At 37.9% G+C, this 21,275-nt stretch overlaps 1 protein-coding gene across 1 annotated transcript; it reads right to left on the reverse strand.

Annotated features, from left to right (window-relative positions):
- Nucleotides 1–717: 717 nt before the first annotated feature.
- On the reverse strand, nt 718–13,370 carry asic5 (acid sensing ion channel subunit family member 5; the record flags this gene model as incomplete). Its single annotated transcript, XM_016994191.2, has 9 exons — nt 718–999; nt 1,807–1,898; nt 4,749–4,917; nt 6,772–6,828; nt 8,324–8,471; nt 9,097–9,246; nt 11,448–11,570; nt 12,627–12,858; nt 13,054–13,370. Coding segments are annotated over 9 exons (1,479 nt in total), but the record flags the coding sequence as incomplete, so codon positions are not given.
- Nucleotides 13,371–21,275: the final 7,905 nt, after the last annotated feature.

A 21,275-nucleotide genomic window follows, 5' to 3' on the forward strand; every position in this document is an offset into this window, starting at 1 on the left:
TGACTGATCTGGACCCATATATAGGCCAGTCTGCCTACACCTGAAACCAAATAAGGTTATGGGCTGTTCTTTCCACACTACGGTGCATGGATGGTTTGTGGTTTTACTAGTAATTAGATTTATGCCACAAACTCAAGTTTGTTGGAGCGGGATTGAATGCAAGACTGGTGTAGCTGGCTTCATTTTTTGATGCAGAATCCTGGTTATAATGTAATTTTATTTGGAGCCCCCAGTGGTGCAATGGGTTAAACCCTTATGCCAGCAAGTCTGTTTGAAGTCAGAAAAAAGACAACTTTCAAAATGAAATATGCTTTGTTGATCTACTCTCACCACTATGTGGTTTATGCAAAGAGAGAGGTAATTCATTCTTTCATATAAATTGTTGAACTTCATGTTTACTTTCGAGAGTAAAGCATTTATTAATCCCAAATTTTGTGAGACTGATAGATTCTGGTTTGTTATTTTGCAACAAGTTCATGCTCTTGAATGACAGAGATTGTTCATGAACAGATATCTCCACCTTCATGCCTTGCACTGCCCCATAACACAGAAATTGGAGAAAAATAACATTTTTGGATGATGTCTCTCAGAATTCCTCATACTGGCTAAAGGGTTATGGGAACAATAGTCCAGAAGTAAACTTTATAAAGATCTGCCTCCATTATACACTGACACACAATAAGGTTAGTGTCCAAATGCAGAGCATTAAATGTCCAATTTGCATAGTTCTGCCTTGTTTTATCTTCAAGATGAGTGCCATTTATAAAACAGAAAGTTTTTTTGTCTTTCATCCTTTCTCTCCAAGCACTTAACATTCTTGTATTCTTCTCTTCTGTGTTTGTTGATTTTCATTTGAAGCATTCCAATTCGGCATCTCGGGTGCTTTCAGGAGAAGAAAGACACACATCCAACAGCAGTTTGTGAAAATATATTCCACAATTTCAATTACTGTAATGACGCTGGCTCCACAAAATAAACCCAGTTGGCCACCAACATCAGCTGGAACAAAAGCAACAAATACATCAGTCTCACAGTTGTTTTGTTGGTTTGTTTGCAATGTTAACACAACTTTGCTCTGAAAGATGTTCCACCAAAATAAGCATGATTGGATTCCAAATAAATGTATTCAGAATGAGGAGTGTTTCTATTCCAGTCTGTTGATACGCTTCTCTTACCATATGGGTAGGAGCTCCCGGTGGCGCAATAGGTTAAACCCTTGTGCTGGCAGGACTGCTGACCGAAAGGTTTGAATCCGGGAGCAGAGAGAGTTCCCATCCTTCACCTCCAGCTTCCCATGGGGTAACATGAGAGAAGCCTTCCACAGGATGGTAAAACATACGGGCATCTCCTGATTAATGTCCTTGCAGACAGCCAATTCTCTCACATCAGAAGCGGTTTGCAGTTTCTCAAATCGCTCTTGACATGGGAAAAAACCCATATGAGTACCTAATGAGTTCGATGCAATGCAGGTCAGTTGCATCCTTTTGAAATGCAGGAACAAATTCAAGTTCCACTGATTTCATTGAGAACCACATTTGTCTAACTTGCTGTGGATGAAGACCAGACAATATATTTCCAAATGCTGTGGATCAAACATAAGAGAATAACTGTGTGCAATATTAGCACACAAATTGATACTTACTATTAAAAAATTAAAGTAAGATTATGTACTATATCAAAATTTATCTGCAAACTTGGAAAACAGTGAGAACAAATAAGCTCTAGTTTGTAAGTAATTTTGACTGTGATTATTACGCACTTTGAAGCTGACACCTTTTTTTCCCTTTTTGATTGTGGTTTACTTACCAAGCAGCTCAGATACACCCAATGCCTTCTGTTGTTGGGTCATTTTATAATTCAAATCATGATATTTAATGTCAATATATACAAGGTTATGCCTAGGGGTAAAAAATACACTTTTAATTATATCCTTGAAACTTTTGTTATTTACATCTTGTTTCCAATTATCTCCATCCACATTTAATACAGAAATCAAGCAAACTACCTGAACGTACTACCTAAATTCAATTGCAAGAGTAACATCATTGGTTGAGTTGTTGTTTTTATTTAGTATTCCAGCTGAAGATCCATAACTTATAGCTACATGGGCTACCACTGAACACTATGGCAAGGTCCAGATTAACTGGCATTATTGGTCTAATGCAGTGGTCCCCAACCTGTGGTCCATGGACCACCAGTGGTTCCCAAGAAGTAAAATATGGTCCGAGGCCTCACCATTACTACACTGTTGCAAGGAGAGTGACTGGTCTCGCCGATGTCGGAAGGGGAGTGGCTGACTCCCCATGAAAGACATGACAACAAGCCTCTTGACTGCTGCTTCTCCTCCTCCCTCCCCCTCAGTTATCTTCACTTACGCCCTGTGTCAAGGCATCTTACAATTTAAAACAAATATACTACAGCTAAAACATTCCAAAGCCAGTATTAAAATAGAATCAAACTATTTAGGATATTAAAACAGCTAAAAACCTATAGCTAAAAAGAATTTTAAAAAAGAAGATAAAATGCAGTTCAATCAAAACTATATGGCATCCTCAAAACTCTAAAAACCTTGAGTTTTAAAGGCCTGATAGAATAAAAAAGTATTTTTCTACCAATAAAAAGACAGCAAAGAGAATCACCCCAACTTCCCTGGGAAGGGTGTTCCAGAGTCAAAGAGCAGCCACGAAGGAGATCTTCATCAGCCATGAAAATAAGAGAAGATCCTTTCGGAGGAACTTAAGGCCCAGCGGTGACTTACATAAAGGACAAACCCCAACAGGGAGAAAGGGTTGGTGACAGGGAAGCAGGATCATCGCCTCTCTCTCAATCTGTCTTTTTTTAAAGCAACTCAATAGAAAGGTATACATGATAAAGATCTACACTAAATGTTGTAATAATTCTTGAAGGAATATCTTGACTTCTCTCTATTGCAACCATCTGTGCTGCCTGAAAACCAGCTCTGAAAACCAACTCTCAGGAATAAGTTTTATTGATGCACAGGTAAGTTGCTGGGCATGTTGGAGATAGACCCCTTCCACTTTCTCTGTTGGAAATTGTTCTTGACAGTGAAATTACCATATTGTATAATAGGCAAAATTGACATAATTGAAGAAGCAGAGACTTTGATAGAAATCAATGAGCTGTTGGTGAGCTCTTTGTGTGCTAGGGAGCTATTTATCCAAAATTCATCCTTAGAAGTTCAGGTCCCCAGCCATTAGTTACATTTTTCCTGAATTTTGAATTCAGATAAATTAAATTTAGTTTTATTTGTGGGTATTAGACCCTGCTGGACAATGCAAATTAATCTATTTTTATTCAGTCCTGAAAAAGAAGGATTAATTGATGCAACCACTTCTATCTTCAAGGACATTCTCCATTCTGAACATTTTGTGTCATAATTTCCTAAATCACCCTTTTAATGGAACATATTAATTAGGCTGCCAAACATAAATGAAATGCAAGCCTTGTGTATCGTTAACATAAGCCTGCACGTAGTTGAATCTACCTTTTTACATTTTTGAGAAATCAGTTGGTGACACTGCTAGATAATTTATTGTGTCCGCTCATTAATATGTTTGCTTGCTTCCTATTGGTTAATCACTTGGGAACAGAAACATCTTCCGGTAATTTGTCACGCTTCATTGAATAATTGCTAAATAGGGCTCCATTTCTGAATAATAATCGATCTGCCAAAGGGCTAAATAAAAATGTTAGGAAAACCAAATGACAGGTAACAGCAGAATGTTGTTTTTGCCTTTTTTAATTTAAAGTATCTACACTTTTAATCAGAATAAGCACACTGGGGTACTTTTCCACTTTTATCATTTTCTTTGTCTCTATGTCATGGTTACTCTCAGAATAATGCCTGCTATTTGCCTCTAAGGAGAAAACATTATTGACTTGCACTCTACTTGATCCCATCAAGCTATAACCCAAAATCTTGAAACCCAGGGGTTGGAATATCATGACAGTAGACATGTGATGTGAGAAAGGCATGGATTGGGAAGTTGGTTGGAAATGCTAATGAGTCAGCTGATTGTGGATATCTGGAAAAATGACCCCAAAATTTGGGTAAATCCAAGTAACAAGGTAATGTGGCAACCCAGAGCAGAAGATTTGGGGGGAGACTTGATGAGGGATAAATGGTGAATGAGAGCTGCATTAGCTGACACAATTTCCACTAGGGCTTCCATCCCACCAGGCCATACTTACAGCATACAGAACAGAGTCTTTCTAGTCCACATACTATTGCCATAAATAAGCTGTATCACCATCCCTTGTGGAATTTCTACTCCAGATCCGCAAATAATGCTTCAAGTGCTTTTATAACAAGAATGTTGCACTCTCTGCCTTGTTTCCCATGATGGATCCAAGTACGTGTACCCACAATTTCTTTTCACTGCCCTTCCCTCCTCCCTGATTTTTGGTGGTCCTATGTTGCATAAACACAACATTCCTGCAAACATCTTCAAGCCAAACCAGAAAGTCTGCTGCCAAATATAAATGTGTGTGTGTGTGGGGGGGGGGGGGGGGGATATAAGATTGCCACTGATCTTGGAAGTTGAGCAGATTCAGCCATGTACACTAATAATATTCCAGTGGAAGGAACTAGCAAAACCACATCTGAGTATTCCTTGCCACAGAAAACCCTTTAAAATTCACAGTGTCACAGTGAGTTGTCAGGCTACTTGAAGACACATACAAACACAGGCAGCCAGGCTTTACATGAGAATCCATGATAAGAATACCTGATATACTCTTTTGTTATCTTCAGCTTTGCAGAAAGATATTTCAAAGCCTTTTCACTTGCAAAGGTTGAATAGGAGATGGTGGTTGGGTACTCCGTTTCCTCACACGGCACTGGACAAGTGGAATTGTGAGTTCCTAATGAGCACAATCCCATAATTTCTATTTTATCTAAAATAAGAAATAATTTCATGAATAAATGTCTGCTTTAAAAAAGCTTATCTGACAAAGAATGTTAATAAAATTGACCAGAAAAACCAAAAGTTTCCCTATCCTCTTAAAATAGAGATCAAATAAAGCATCTTTTTAGAGGATGTTTTCTCAAGTGTAGGATTTTGGGATTTGTTTCACATTAATCCGTTTCAGCATAAAACAAGATAGTACAATGGGGAAGAATCTAGCGGCACCTTTAAAACTAACAGCTTTATTTTAACATAAGCTTTCATGAATTTTAATTCATTTCCTTAGATGCACTGATGCAGTGCAATATTAATAAAACCGTGAGTTTTTTCTAAATGTAATCAGATACAGAAAGTTCCAAAATGTAATCTTGTGTAGGATGATAAAGATCTGGCAAGCAGCTAGTGTTTTACACTTGAGGTTATGAAAATAATGCACTCTACTTAACACAAGAGTCATTTCCTCCTTTCTTTTTTTGAGAAGCTGAATCTATATTGGAAATCTTACAGTACATCATGAGAAGATTTGACTGTGTATTACAGATTAATGCTGTTCTTTTCCACTCAATTTTCTAGAGTACCCAGAACATCTGAAATCAAATCAAAACAAAACCATACAAATGATACATTTATGAAAGCACAGATTAAGGACCTCATCACAGACTATGGATTCACCATGCATTGTGATGAATCTGTGGGGTCCCAGCAGGGAGCATGGAGAACCCGTCACTCTACACACCGCATTGCCCGCATTGCCCAACTCTGTCTCCATCCCATGAGGGGAAGCATTGCTGTCCTGCTTCTCCCCATTGCTCCAAAGGCAACATGGGAAGCCTCCCGTGTTGCTGCTGCTCCAGCGTACACCACTTGCTCTGCCTTTTCATCATGGAGCCCAGCCGGAAGTCACTGTGTGTTGTATAATGGGCTCCATTTGAAAGGGGGCAGGAAGCGGCATATGATGGGCAAAGAAGCCCATCTGATAAGGTCATTAATCACTTATCTATGATTTCTCTAGGGAGTTGAGAGCACAGCTGGTTAATTGCCAGCATCAATAGATCACTGCAACCGGAAGATGACAAGTTCAAAGCCCGGGTCGGATTGAACACCTGACTGTTAAGCCTAGCTTACTGTCCCCCGAAGTAGTTCAAAAACAGCTGAGCTGTAAGTAGAGAAATTAGGCACCGCTTAAAGTGGGGGAAGTATTTTACGACACCATAAAAATGCTGGCGATCAAAGAACAAGGAGGAAATACTATGATCAAAAAAGTGCTCAGCCTCATAGTGGTTGAGTCCCCTTTGGGGTGAGAAGGGCAGAATATAAATACTGTAAATAAATAAATACAAAAACATCTTCTGGGAAACCACAGGTGGGGAAAATCATAGTTGGGGAAGCTATGGTTTTCTAGATGAATTTGACTTCAGCTCCCATTAGCCCCACCCAAAATAAGGGATTGTGGACCATGACATTCAAACTATATAGGGAGAGAAACATTCTTTTCTCCCCATACTATTTTGCAGAAACTGGCTTCATAATCTCATACCAACAGTGGGACAGCCAAGGCTATGCTTAATTTAAGCATGTTTTACATTGGCCTAGTGCGGATGCTTTTGAGCTATTTCTGTGAATATTGTACTAGATTTTAGCTCTGCATTTCACCAGTGCTCAATGGGATTGGGGCCAAAATGAAATATATGTGGCACTTGATCCATGTAGTTGCCAACTGCCAACACTACAGATGAAAATAGGGCAACCTATTTTCAACCTATGTAGCTAACTATTACTCAAGACACAATTGTTTATATCAGTTGGGGCAATATTTTTATTATTTCTATTTTGTTTTACTCACACAATGCAGGAGAAACACAATCATAAAATCTTTCCATGTCACATTCAGTGCCATTTCCTAGCCAGCGTAACGCAGAAGAGGTGTGGACGGAGAGGAAAAGAAGGGAATTGATAGGAGGAGGAAAAGAAAGACAATGGTTTAAATAACACACATTTCAATATGCTTCTTTGCTAATCTAGTTATCTAGCAAAATAATACTTTTCTTTCCATTCACAGTGGAAGGCAGTGCAACATTTCTATGGCATAACAAAGGGAGTTAAATATCTGTGTTATTTCATCTGAAGGCTCATCAAACGCCTCCTTTGAGTTTGAGCCATATCAATAACAATCTTATTCTCACCAATAGCTTTCTTTCTTCAGCTGTGACTTCTATAATAGTGTTGACTAAGATCTTGCATTAGAAAACATATTTCTGGGATATTGCTAAAATTCTATCTTCTTATCTGTCCCCTCAATCCTAACCCTAACCTTTTAAGCAATGCAGCTCCTCCATTTCTGTGACATTGGAGAGTGGCTTTTTTGGTAGCTGGACAACCTGCAACATGCATCCACAGGTACCTCAGATCATTGCATTCAGTCCAGCTACAGGAAAATAACTGGCTGTATCTCTGAGGAGCCCTCCACCCTTCAATGGCACATACATTATTGCATGTTATGGAGGGAGTGCTGGACTGTTTAAAAAGTGGATCACCGCATGGTAGGTAAAGAATTTCAACCTCTACAATGAGCAAACATTGGGGTACTACAGCAAGAAATAGACTTCTGGTATCATAGCTCAGAAGGTGCCAGTTGCTATTTGATACAAATATTATCCAATTGAGAGCCAGAATGGTGTAATGGTTTGACCATTGGCTTAAAACTCAGAAGACCAGGATTCAATCCCCTGCTCACCACTGAAACTCACGGAGTGACCTTGGAGAAGTCACACATTCTCAGCTCCAGGAAACCCAATGATAGATTCATTTGAGGGTTGCCATAAGTTGAATGGGACTTTGAGGGTACACAACAACAATAAATGGTCACTTTAGTGGTCTTTCATGGACAGAAAACACCCATCAGCGGTAGCACAAAATTTTTCACAATTCTTGCTCCCTTTACATCTTCTCTCAGATTTTCTCTGGAATTGAGGAATATTTTGAAACAACATGGGAAATTGTGGGAAGCATGGGATAGTTGAAAATTACCTTTGTCTATTTTTCTGAGGGATGACTTTCAGCAGGAGCAGAAAAACAACTAAGGGTAATACCCTTAAATATGAAAGACCTACATCTGAATGATCTATAAGGCAGTATCTATAATAAATACTTTTATTAGATACTGCTCCTTGTCTACATAAACTATCTATTATGACTTATTAATTCATACATAGTAATATAGTAATGGTGATAATAATCTCTTTGTAGTTTATATAACTGGCTCATCATTTCAGTCATAGTGCCCAGAATGAGTTTCGAAATAGATAAAAAGTTTCCCCAAATTGTGACTCCTATCATCTCAGTGAACTTCTTTGAACAACTTTTATAAAATAAGTACAGCACCTGACAAGTTTTACCTGGTAGCATGAATGGTAGACAGTTACACCACTTCTGTATATGCCGAGCCTTGCATTCTTGAAGACATCCATAGGTGTTATAGATCTTGTAATGCTGAAGCTTGATATTTGGATTACATTCTCCCCAAGGATATTCTTGGATAATTGTCTTGAATGAAGGAAACAGAAGTGCTATGTTTCTTCAGTCAAATCACCTACCCAAGCCTAGGTGAACAGTGCTCAAAACCACAAAAGTTATTTTGGCAAATAAGGTGGAGATTCTACAACCAACTCATAAACTATAACAATTATAACCACTTTTTTAAAAGGAGGTGATAAACTTTTCACAATACAACCAGATCTGGGGTTTTTTTTATTTTCTTATTATATCTCATCTTACATTTATTTTAAAAGATTTCCTTCATAAGGGTTAAACTGATTTACTAATGCACATTGAATTAACAATGAATACTAAAAGTATTTCTTCAAAAGCAAAACACACTGATTTCAATTGAATTCTGCAACTTGGAGTGCAGCCAAATCATGCATTCTTAAACATATCTGTTCTGCAGTAAGTCTCATTGAATGTATATATGGGTTGCACACTATCATTCACACTACAACATAAATTAACATTTCAGCAGGGATGATGGTAAGGTAGGGAGGATGGGTAGTAAGGGAAGAGGAGAATAAAACTCTTAAATGGGTGAAAATTTTAACTTCTATTATGGAGTGGTTAAACAATGCATTCAGTCAATAGAAATCCATTTACTTTGATTTATTTTAATGCTTACCTTTACCTGACGAATGGTCGCATGAGCATGCATGCCTACTGGTGTAGCTATACCTAAACCATCAAATCTAGGAGGTTCTTTTGGTGAATGGATGGCAAAAGTTATGCCAGCATCAACAAATCCAAGAGCAGGATCATCAGTGAACTGTGCCTAGTATAGAAGAAGGCATTACAAACATATAGCAGAAATAAATAAGAGAAATTCCATATCATCTCCAAGTGAAGTCAGTAGGAAACTGCTCTGATGCAATACTATCAATATCAAGTACTGACCAGCCGGCCAAATTCAAAGAATTTACCACTTTATTTTTCCTTATCATTTCTTAAATTCAAAAGCTCCCATACTAATTTCTATTCTGCTATAGAGAAATCTTCATTCTTGGTAGAAGCATCATAAACCTTTATCCATAGCATAAACCATGTTCCATGCAAGTAACAGAAGGAAAGTAATATTTCCTTTCATTGTCAGGATGATGTGTCATCTACTTATTACCATCTGTATATAAAAAAGATCAATCTCTCTTTCGTTCTGACTATTCCTCTGGGTATAGGAAAATATCAATGAAAGACATAGGGATTGCTATTGACTCTTCATTGAGTTAACATCAGTATCCAACAACTATATAGTCATGCTTCTGGTGTTTGGTCTTAGCTGACCTACATACTGAAGTGAAAAGTAGTGGTACTTACTTACCCTGTTTCTCCTAAAATAAGACATCCCCAGAAAATAAGACCTAGTAGAGCAGGGGTCCCCAAACTAAGGCCCGGGGGCCGGATGCGGCCCTCCAAGGCCATTTACCTGGCCCCCGCCCTCAGTTTTAGACTTAGGCTCATCCAAAGTCTAAAATGACTTGAAGGCACAACAACAACAACCCTACTTGATTATCTCATTGGCCAGAAGCAGGTCCACACTTCCCACTGCAATCCTGATAAGTTTACAGTATGTTGGTTAAAATTATTTTTATTTTTAAATATTGTATTGTTCTTTCATTTACTAATATTGTAAATGAAATATTGTAAATGAATGATATGGTAATAATATAATATATTGTGTATACATATAATATTGATAATAATATTATAATGTAATACAATATATTATTTATTTATTTATTATAGTATTTCTACCCCACCCTTCTCACCCAATAGGGGACTCAGGGCAGCTAATAATAATAATACAATATAATAATATTGTATAATATGATAATATTAATTATATATTATATATTAAATGTAATATTACTAATAATATTACGGTATAATGGTATAGTACAATATAGTATTATATAATGCTAATATTGTGCTATGCTAATAATATAATATATTGTATGTACGTACAACTTGTAAGCCGCTCTGAGTCCCCTTCGGGGTGAGAGAGGATAGGGTATAAATGTAGTAAATAAATAAATAAATAATTGTTGCTGGGTTGTTGTTGTTGTTTTGTTTTTTTGCACTACAAATAAGACATGTGCAGTGAGCATAGGAATTGGTTCATTTTTTTTCAAATGATAATTCAGCCCCTCAACAATCTGAGGGACCATGAATCGGCGCTCCACTTAAAAAGTTTGAGGACCCCTGTAGTAGAGGTTTTGCTGAATTGCTAAATATAAGGCCTCCCCCGAAAGTACGACCTAGCAAAGTTTTTGTTTGGAAGCATGCCCGCCCAACAGAACACCAGAGCATGCAGGATCGATAAATGTACATACCATAAAGTGCTGTACATGGAAATATTGGTAGTAACAAGACATTCTTGATAGGATTCACAGTTTGTCTGGTCATGCTGGTTTATGATGACAACTACTGTACAGTATATAATAAATGTTCATTTTTTTTGTTCAACAATAAATGTGAATTCTTCTTCATGGAAAAATAAGACATCCCCTGAAAATAAGACCTAGAGCATATTTGGGAGCAAAAATTAATATAAGACACTGTCTTATTTTCAGGGAAACACGGTAGAAAATATGCAGTGTACAGGTCCCTTTTAAAAAAAGCTGGAACTTTCATATGATTCAAACATTGGTATCATTTGAAAAATATGAACAAGGTAGATCTCAACATGTTTAAAACTTTAATAGATCATGACATGTTAATGACTGCCTGTTTGTTGTCTTGTGCTTTGTTTTCTTATGTTGTAGGACAAGACTCTGTGAAATATGTCCTCCACATGTTGATGAATTACAATCACAATATTTCTCACTATTGATTAGGTTGATTATGGCTATTGATACTTACAGTTCAACAAAATCTGGACTGTAATTTGTCTGCCCTGCTGGAGGAAAAACAAGGGTTTTGCTTGGGGTTACGAAAATGTTGGGTATGAAAGGACAAGATTCACTGAGGTATCTGTACCTGTTTGACATCAAAAAGTAAACTTAAGCCTCTTCCAGAAAGAGTCACTCTTCTTTTGGCTGGAACATTAACATGGTTAAAAGTAAAGCAGTTTCCATATTCTGTGAACACGTGCTGAAAGTCCTTTAATGAAGAAAGCAAGGGACAAATGAGAAATTAATAGTTTTTGCTTAAAGGGAATAGTAGCCAATAGCGTACTAGATGGAGTAAGCAGAAAAACAGAAATCTAATGTTTTAGAGGGAAATCAATTTTCTTATCTCTCCTTGAAAACCAGAGCTTTTTCATCATCTCTCACACCTCCAGGGTTTTTTTTATAGGCTTCTCTAGGTTACAAACTATGCATATGAGTAGAGTAGCGCCCAGTAGCTGGGGCTCATGATGACTTAGGATGACAGTGTTCTGCACTTTCGAACTGTGGCTGGAGAGATGCCTGGAGCTTAGGGGTAGACAGGGATGTCTACCGTGGATATGTGCAGCTTCTTGTGGGAGGTAGAGTTTAACACCAAGTGACTGGGAGGGGTGGGAGGGGTGCTGGCAGCAGGGGACCCAGTAAGAGTAGCAGCCTCTTCACGCTACCCCAAATCCTTTGACAGACTGCAAGTGGCCCATGGCCCATATGCTGTACAGACCTGCTGTAAACCATTATTTATTCACCTACCTCGGCTCTATAGAATACAATTATAATTATCACTACAAGTAATTAGAATCCAGAGTTTTTGAAGCATTTCGATTTGTTTCTCCAGTAATCCTCTTATCAATTTTTAAATAAGAAATTATAGCCTTGGTGTCTAGATGGGGGAGCTGTAAACTGGCATACTATGTGCAGAGAAAGAAAAGCCCTTCCATATTGGGTTTTGTGAAAAACCTGATGTGAATAAATATGTGGAAATGCCATTATTATAGTAATGGTTATCCCCAAAAAGCCTGTGATCCTTTTCCTATCCTTCGAATTATGTATTCTGAAAATTACATGGGCATTTCCCTTTTGCATGGCACGATGGGTGCATTATATCACTTCAATAGCTTGAGCAAGGTCAATATTAATTATATGTTTGCTTTCCCCCCTTCTTTCCAGACCTAACATGGTGTTTTCATTTCCTCTTAGGATAAAAGCAACAACCACAACAAAAGCAATGTGTGGGTAGTGGAAGGCCAAAATATAAAGCAAAAGGTCTTACCTCTGGGAAACATGGCTTGCCAAAAAATTCACAATCCAGCAACGTGCTGGCATTCAGATAAAATCCATTAGTCCTTGTAAATTCTTTGATGCTGAAATTCTGATTGCCCTGAAGGAACTTGGATAGCTCTTGACCAAATTTGCCACTGCTATGAAACATATGAAGAACCTCAGACACTATGCTCCACAAGAAGACAATGATGCCCAGGTTAGCTACTGCTTGGGTTTGGAACCTACAAACCAGAAATGCAGTGTAAATCTCACATTCTCTTAGGCAGCTCTAAATACCTGTTATAATCAATGACTTATAGGAACCAAGGCAGTTAACATGTTGTAACATTTCGTTGTACAGATGTGAAATACAAGACTACTGTGTATTTGTAGAAAGTTGAAAATAATAGCATGTAAGAACGTGAAAGATGTCTTACCTGTTCATATTGCAAAAAGTTACAGCAGGAAACTCAATGTTTTCTACATACTGCACTACCACTGATGTGGTGGTGGGCCAACTGAAATAATAGATGAAACGGCTGCGGATTTGCCAGGAAACAAGGACAATTGAGCCCACAACTATTAACATCCATAGGACCTTCCGTGTCTTGCTCTTGGTGTGGACAATATTATGCACTCCATGGAACGAGGTGGAAGTTGCAAATTCATAATCATACTTCTTCCTTTCTTCCAAAGATGGCAGTGATTTTCTGGTTAAATATACTCTGACCTTTTCCAATAGCCCTGAACATTTTGACAAGAAAAATGGTTAAATCGTTTTCCTATTAGACCAAATAAGAAAGACTCCTTGAGGTAGATTTTGTATAATTTAGCATACTGACCCTTTCACAGAACCAGCTCATTGTGTAGTTTCCTTATTTTGTTTATTACAAATGTCACACTCTCCTAAACCATATATTATGAATGAGAGCATGGAAATATTCAAAGACATAACTACATTTCACCTTTAAATGATACAAAGGAATCCCAAAGCCAGTAGTGTAGATTTTTCGGAAAAAGTAGAAATGGGAAAGTTTTCTAGAAATATTTTGTGGAAGTTCCTTCTACGGTAGGTTTTAAACAGAGACTAGGATGTTATCTTTCAGGAGTGTTTTGATTTAATGTTCCTGCATAGCAGGGGATTGGACTGGATGGCCTTTGTGGTGTCTTCCAGTTCTATGGCTCTTATGATTAATATTATTCTTTTAAGTAAGACAAATATGTGTTGTTTTCATTATATCTTTAACAAATGAATACAATCAAAATCACCCACAAAAAATATAAGGTAAAATTTTGTAATGGTTACATACCTTTGCCATGAACACAATTTAACGTTTTAAGTTTCTCCATTGGGCATGTATTAGATGATTCAGTGACAGAATGCCCAGTAGTTGATAGCTTTTATAACATTAGGAAGGGGGTGGAAATTACATTAAATGCACATCATGAGGTAATTTACCTACCTCTGTTGCTATACTAGTAGCATTTTCTTAAAAGTAAACACACCAAATGCACAGGCCTAATAACATAAAATAGATACAAGGGGAGAGTCAATGGAATTTAAAAATAACTCTTAGAGCAGCAGACCAGAAGACTCTTCAAAATGCTACTGGGGATTTTCATCAATGAATGGAATTTTCTACTTTTTTCCTGTGTATTCAAATAACACACTTCACTAATATATTGCATTTTGTTGCCATTTCACATTTTTTCTCACATAAAAACCAGAAATACCATATCCAATTAGATATTCTTTTGAGAACATAGTGACACAAGAATTCTACCTTGCATATTAGATTTGCCTCAGTGATAATATCAGCTGAAATCCTGTTGGTTAATCCAACTAGAGTTTGTTATGGTGTACCTTCAAATTGTTTTCTTGGCAAGATTAACTGTTTAAATGCATTATAAACTGCATTATACGGCAGTATAGATGTGGCCTGAGATAATGTGTGACTTGCCCAAGGTGACTTTTCACAATCAAGAGAGGATTTCAACTCTAGTCTCCAGAATCATGGTCCAGTGCTCAAACTGCTGAACCATGCTGGCTATCTTATCTAATGAATCACTTATTGAACTGAAGGTGAACATTTAGGTAAATCCAGTATATTTAATGGTGTACTCTAGTTAGGACTAACAAAATGATGAAACTATCTCAGAGAGCAAATGAAATGTACTCATGTTGACAACAACATCCCAGAGATCACATCAGGCCACAAAGTTCCCCTGCAAATTCTAGGTATCCAGGAGATACCTAGAATGTTGTTATTTCATACTATCCAGTGTGGCAAATTAGATCTTCTTTAACATTCTTTTAATTGTCTTATACATGTTGTACTTCTTGGAAGTAATTGACCTTCCTTTTTACACTTTTGAGATTCCACTTATTCTCCAAAAGTAGATCAAAGTCTAAACTGATTTCCTTGGATAACACTAGAGGGAGCATAGTGGCAAGCTGCTGACAACCAAATCCATGTTTTGTTACTAGAGGCAAGTACTTTGAAGATTTACCGACTATTGCTGTGATTCTTTTTCTTCTTCCCTTTTTACTCCCCTTCCTCTTCTTGAAACCTAAACTGCCTCATATGAAAGAATATAGTCTTTCAGATAATGGTTCTGAGTCATACAGCACACCCAGTGCTTTGAATTGTGCCTGGAAGCAGAGCATTTGTAACAGGGGTGTCCTGTGCTCCCTATAACCAGCCAGTTTATTCAGGACAAAATCAGCTCTGCAAACTGTGGAGCACAATGTAGACACTTACCCTGCTGAAGTACATTATAGACTCCGGATTGGGAGCTGCCGAAAAGTGCCCCAAGGGGCAGCAGGCGGCGAATTAATCCCCGAGGATGGGCAAGTGGTTACCTCGGTTCCTTTCTGTCACTTTTGCTTTTCCTCCCACTTCCTATGCCTCCAGAATTTTGATGCTCATCTAACCTGGAACTAGAAGAAAAAATCCCCACAGAGCAGTTTGAGGCCAGGTTCCATGGTTAATGGAATCACCCAGCTGACCTTAAACTGGTTCCAGACCTCTCAGTGTAATTGCCCACACAGCAAAGATGGTTCCTCCCACACAATTTTCAAATTTCATTATAGTGTCAGTGTAGATGTGACCACAGTGGTCATTAAGCATCTTTAGGAATGTGTGGAACAGGTGCAAAAGAATTCCTGGCCTGAGAACCCTGATGGGCAAAGCTGGGTGAGATACAGCCCTAGCTAAGCAGGTTTTTGTGATAAGGGAGGCATGTTCATCCAGGATCCAGTCCAGGCAAATAACACTTTTAAAAATCTTTTGCCTTCTTGGCATTTGTTATTGGTATTTTCAACCCAAGGGGACTATCCAGAACTATCCAGGTTATTTGTGCAGGCAGATAGTTTGGCAACAATCAACATCATCTTACTCATTATTCCCCTACACAGGTCTTCTGTTCCAAAATAATTTTGTTTTGGTTAAATATTCATGCTTGTATTAACAAAATAATGAATCAGGATGTACAATTTCAAAGTTCATTATTTATTGTTGACTTGACCACAAACCAGTGGGTTCAGATTACAAGTATGTGATTCCACCCAAACTTTAGGAAAGCCTTTTTACTGTAAGAGTGATTCAAAAGTGAAATGAACTGCTTCAGAGAGTGGTGGGTTCTCCATCTTCAGAGGACTTTAAACAGAGGTTGGGTATATATATTTCCGGATATATCCCTGCGTGTCAAAGACTGTCACTTGTGCTCCCTTCCAACTCTATGATTTTATTATTCTGTCACTTGATGAAAGTGCAAATGAAAAATGTACAAAACAATGTTATATCAATATTGCTGTCTGTGGCGGGGCAGAAAAAACAAGAACTTGGAAGAACTTGAAAAGTTTATCTATCTGCCAGTAGCTAATGTTTAAACCTTTAAACTTGATATTTCACCTTCATTTTGCTAGAGTCAAAATAATCAAAGATACTTTTGAAGCCACGAGGTACCCATTTATAACATATAGATCTCGTGTCAATTCTGTATATGGCCCATCAGGAAAGATATGATATAGGAACAAGCACAGCGAGCACTTTGGAATACAGGCAGGGTCTGTCATTGTTGTCCATTTCTGCTTAAGATGATGATGATGACATCCTGCCTCCATCTCCCTGAAGGGACTAGGGGCACCTTACATGAAGAACATGCCCAATCCAACAAAGATTAAAACCAACCATATATTAAAACATAACTCAATAAAATCAACAACAATACAAAAGACAATAACATAAAGCAGACTTCCTGATTTTATTTCAAATTTCTGAAATGTTGCCTGGAGGAAGGGATGGGGTCCTCTATAGAAGACTCTTATTATTGCTATTGTTGTTGTTGTTGCTGCTGCTGCTGTTGTTGTTATTGTTATTATTTATTAAACATTTACTTTTTTTTCCTAAGGAAGACTCTTGTTCTTTTTGAAGTAGTTCAACAAAAAAAGGACAGGATTCTCCAGAAATCTCCATTCCTACTTTCTGCTCCTCAGGACAACAATTTATGAATTCAAAATTAAATGGATGATGGAACCAGTCATCATGGCAGCCCTAAGGCAACAAGGAATATTTCCCTTTCTACAAAGTGGACACCATGTCACAGAGATACATTTTTATTTTAATTAAAGCAATAATGCCATTTCAGAAATTGCCCTGATGCTGTCACACTTTGCTACAAACCAGTTTGTAAAACCTTGAACTTTATGCCTCCCACTGAAAATGAGTATCTGATTGGATTATTAATATTGCATCAACTGTTATCCGTATTTGCCTAACCTTGAGTTATTGGATCTCCCATTTACTTAAAGTGGGCTATTAATTGGAAATGGAGGTTAAACGGAAAGGGCACAGTAACTGCGGAAATTACAAGATACTCAGGGAACACAGGAAACGTTTAAACTTAAGCGCAGAACTGATATAGAGAAACATATAGAGCTATTAATATTTCGTGACAAAGCATCGTTCAAAATATCCCATCTTTCCCTTTCAAATTTCAGAGCTAATTCATATGTTTAACCAGTCTCTGCTAGAAGAAAATAATTTTGGGTTTTGACAATATGGTTTTATTTCAAAGAATGAGGAGAAATCGTAGAAGATAAGTATGCCAATAAAGCATAAAGCAAACTCCAGAAACTAGTTTTCATTTCGTTGTGATGTATTAAAGGATTGCTTTATTAAATCAAAGCAGAAATAAAGGATTCTTTAAGCATGGGCTACGAACAACTTCAAAAGCCACAGAACTTTTCAGGTAAATGACCCCCTTAAGAAAAAAGTTATAAAGACGGAATAGCAACAATTGATAGCACAACTGATTTGCCTTTCATGACATTCAAATTTGTTGCATTGCATCTACTTTACACATTGACTAGTGTTACAGCAATATCATCACAAGATAAGATACAATTGTACACTGATTTTATTTCTGATTAGATGTGGCTTTAGTTGCTTGTGTAAAATTATGTTTTGCTAACAAATGTCTATTGCTGCTCCTATTGGTTAATCAAGAGGGAGGTTCCCCCCTTTTTGGCTTTTATTGAATGACTTGCTCAACTAGGAATTCAAGATTTGTTTTGATTTGAGCCCAATTTAATGTCATCAGTAGCCATGTGATGTACTCAGACATCCCAGAGCTGGGCAAATGAGACAGGCTCAAGGTCTACAGTAGAAGAGGTGCTATTCTGCAATCAGGCTACCATGGCAGACAAAATAAAATGGTCTTTCTATGAGCACAACTCCTTTCTTCTCTTCCCCCTCCTTCTCTCCTTACTATTCTCCCCTTTTGGCTGACTGATGGACACAAGAAAATGAAAAGCATTGAAAGGGGAAATGTGCATGCCAAAGATTTAGCCTTTTCATCTTTATGGCAGACTGCAACACTCCTTTTACCCAGAGAAGCTTAACATTGTGAGGGCATAACATTTGGGTAAAAGCCAGTTAAGCAGAGTCAAGAAAAAAATAAATAGGAGGCCAATTTTGCCTGATATCTTCAAGTGTTGCATCAGTTGTGCTGGAGCTCACATCTCAAATGGCCTTACCTATAACAGACATAGTGAAGTCTTTTTCTAGACCTACGCTGGGACTTGGGAAAAGCTTACTGCCACTTCTCAGAGCCCTTGGTAGCACAATGGGTTAAACCCTTGTATTGGCAGGATTGCTGACTGAAAGGTCAGCAGTTCAAATTTGGGAAGCGGGGTGACCTCCCATCTGTCAGCTCCAGCTTCCCATGCGGGGACATGAGAGAAGCCTCCCACAGGATGGTAAAACATCTGGGCATCCCGTGAGCAACGTCCTTGCAGACGGCTAACTCTCTCACACCAGAAGTGACTTGCAGTTTCTCAAGTCACTCCTCACACACACACACACACACACACACTTCTCAGAGAGTGTATTCTCCTCAGGTCCTACACTATTTAGCAGTTTAGCAGTCCATGGTATTCTTAGACCTCTTCTTGAGCAGCACATTTCAAATGTGTTGACTTTCTTCCTAACTGCTTTATTCATGGTTCAGCTTTCATAATCATACATACAAATCAGATGCTTCTTCTATTAAAATTCAGCTCTAATGTTTAGAATAATTAATTTCTGTGTTCACAGTTTCTGCCCAGATTCAATCATAGTCTATGGAATGCTACAGTACCAGGTTGTGCAAGTACTTTGGAACAAAAGTATTTTGTCAAGTAGTAATAAGTAAGTAGGAGCCTCCAGTAGCGCAGCAGCTTGAACCACTGAGCTGCTGAATTTGCTGACCGAAAAGCCAGCGGTTTGAATCCGGGGAGTGGAATGAGCTCCCACTGTTAGCCCCAGCTTCTGCCAACCTAGCAGTTTGAAAACATGCAAATGGGAGCAGATCAATAGGTACCACTCTGGCAGGAAGGTACTGGCGTTCCATGCAGTCATGCCGGCCACATGACCTTGGAGGTGTCTATGGACAACGCCAGCTCTTCAGCTTAGAAATGGAGATGAACACTAACCCCCAGAGTCAGGCATTATTAGACTTAATGTCAGGGGGAAACCTTTACCTTTACTAATAAGTAAGTATGCCAATAAAGCAATATTCAGAATAATCAGAATAATTCAATGTATATATATGCCTCTTTAGATATTCTGATCACAGGAAAGACATGAGAGAAGTCTCCAAAGTGTAACTGACTGGTCCACTGACAATTCCCCATCTCTTTCACTTTTAAGTTAGCTGTTCATATTCTTTTTAAAACCCTTTTTCACCCCAAAGTGATTAGCAAAATCCATGATTATATGCCATGTAACAGTTTTTTAGATCAGTTTCTGTGTGTCATTGTTTAGGGCCAGGAAAGCATAGCAGTTTAAACCACCTGCTATAGAAGATCCTGCTGACCAGAAGGTTGGGAGTTCAAGCCTGGGTCGGGGTGAGCTCCCATTGTCAGTCTAGCTTTTGCTCACTTAGCAGTTTGAAAACAACAATGTAAGTAGATGAATAGATATTCCTTTGGTGAGGAAGTAAAAGGTGCCCTGAAAAACATGCCATCAAAAATCCGACCAGGAAAAGTATCCATGAACTACAAGCTCCTCAGCATAGAAAAATGGAACAACATCACTTCCCCATGGCTGAGTCAAACACAGCAGGATGCCGGAGATGAAAAGAAAGAAGCCTTGACTCTGTTTATGTACTGTCTGTCTCAATCAATTGTATAACGACATTGAATGTTTGCCATACATGTACCTATAATCCGCTGAGTCCCCTTGGGGAGATAGAGTGGATTATAAATAAAGTTTATTAAAGTGTATTCTATTATTGTATTCTCTTTTGAAAGATTAAATGTAGGATTTTCCCTTTGTACACATTTTGCAAGTAGTGATGCATATACTCACAGCTACAAAAGCAAACCATGTAACAAAGGCTGTTTGAAGTAAATTCTTCATAAAGGTACATCACTCGCTGAACTTTTAAAATTATTTTCCATACTTCATTTTCTGAGAGAGATTGCTAATCTAACCATATTCATCATCCTTTTGCAAGCAGCACTGTCATAACAATCATGATCTGGCAAGGAAAATGCTATAAAACACAACGATCCATTGGGAAAAGGCCAACTATTACAGCAAAGCTCCCTAATTAATTGAAATGTTGAATTGGGAGAGCACTTTAGCTACCATAAAATCTTCTTTTACAGATTTACCCAGATTTTATGAACACAAAAAGAAAATAAGTTACAAATGAATCTGCAGAATAGTGGGTTTAATTTACTATTTACTGATACTGTAATTTACAAGAAACATCCTTTCTTTTGTTTCGTTTCCACTCCCAAAGTAGTTTTTTTAAACCACTGTTTCACATACAATTGTTTCCAAAATATTTGAAAATAACAATGTACACAAAGATAATGGCAACATTTAAGTTGCATACATGAAAAGAGGGAGAGAAAAAGTTCCATTATGTTCTGTGTCTACTTTCCCAGTCCAAAGCCCTCAGGCATATTGATGTCCATCTCAAGGTTAGTTGGGTCAAAACTATTGCTAAACCTGAGATCTAAGGATGGCTCCTTGTGATATCACAGGGGAGTGGGACCATCTGGGTCATATTATACAAAAAGGTGGTATCGCAAATGTAACCCCAATGATATGTGGGGACGTGAGAGAAGCCTTCCACAAGATGGTAAAACATCAAACATCCAGTG

The sequence above is a fragment of the Anolis carolinensis genome, chromosome 5 (genome assembly GCF_035594765.1).
Source record: "Anolis carolinensis isolate JA03-04 chromosome 5, rAnoCar3.1.pri, whole genome shotgun sequence".
Classification (NCBI taxonomy): Eukaryota; Metazoa; Chordata; class Lepidosauria; order Squamata; family Dactyloidae; genus Anolis; species Anolis carolinensis.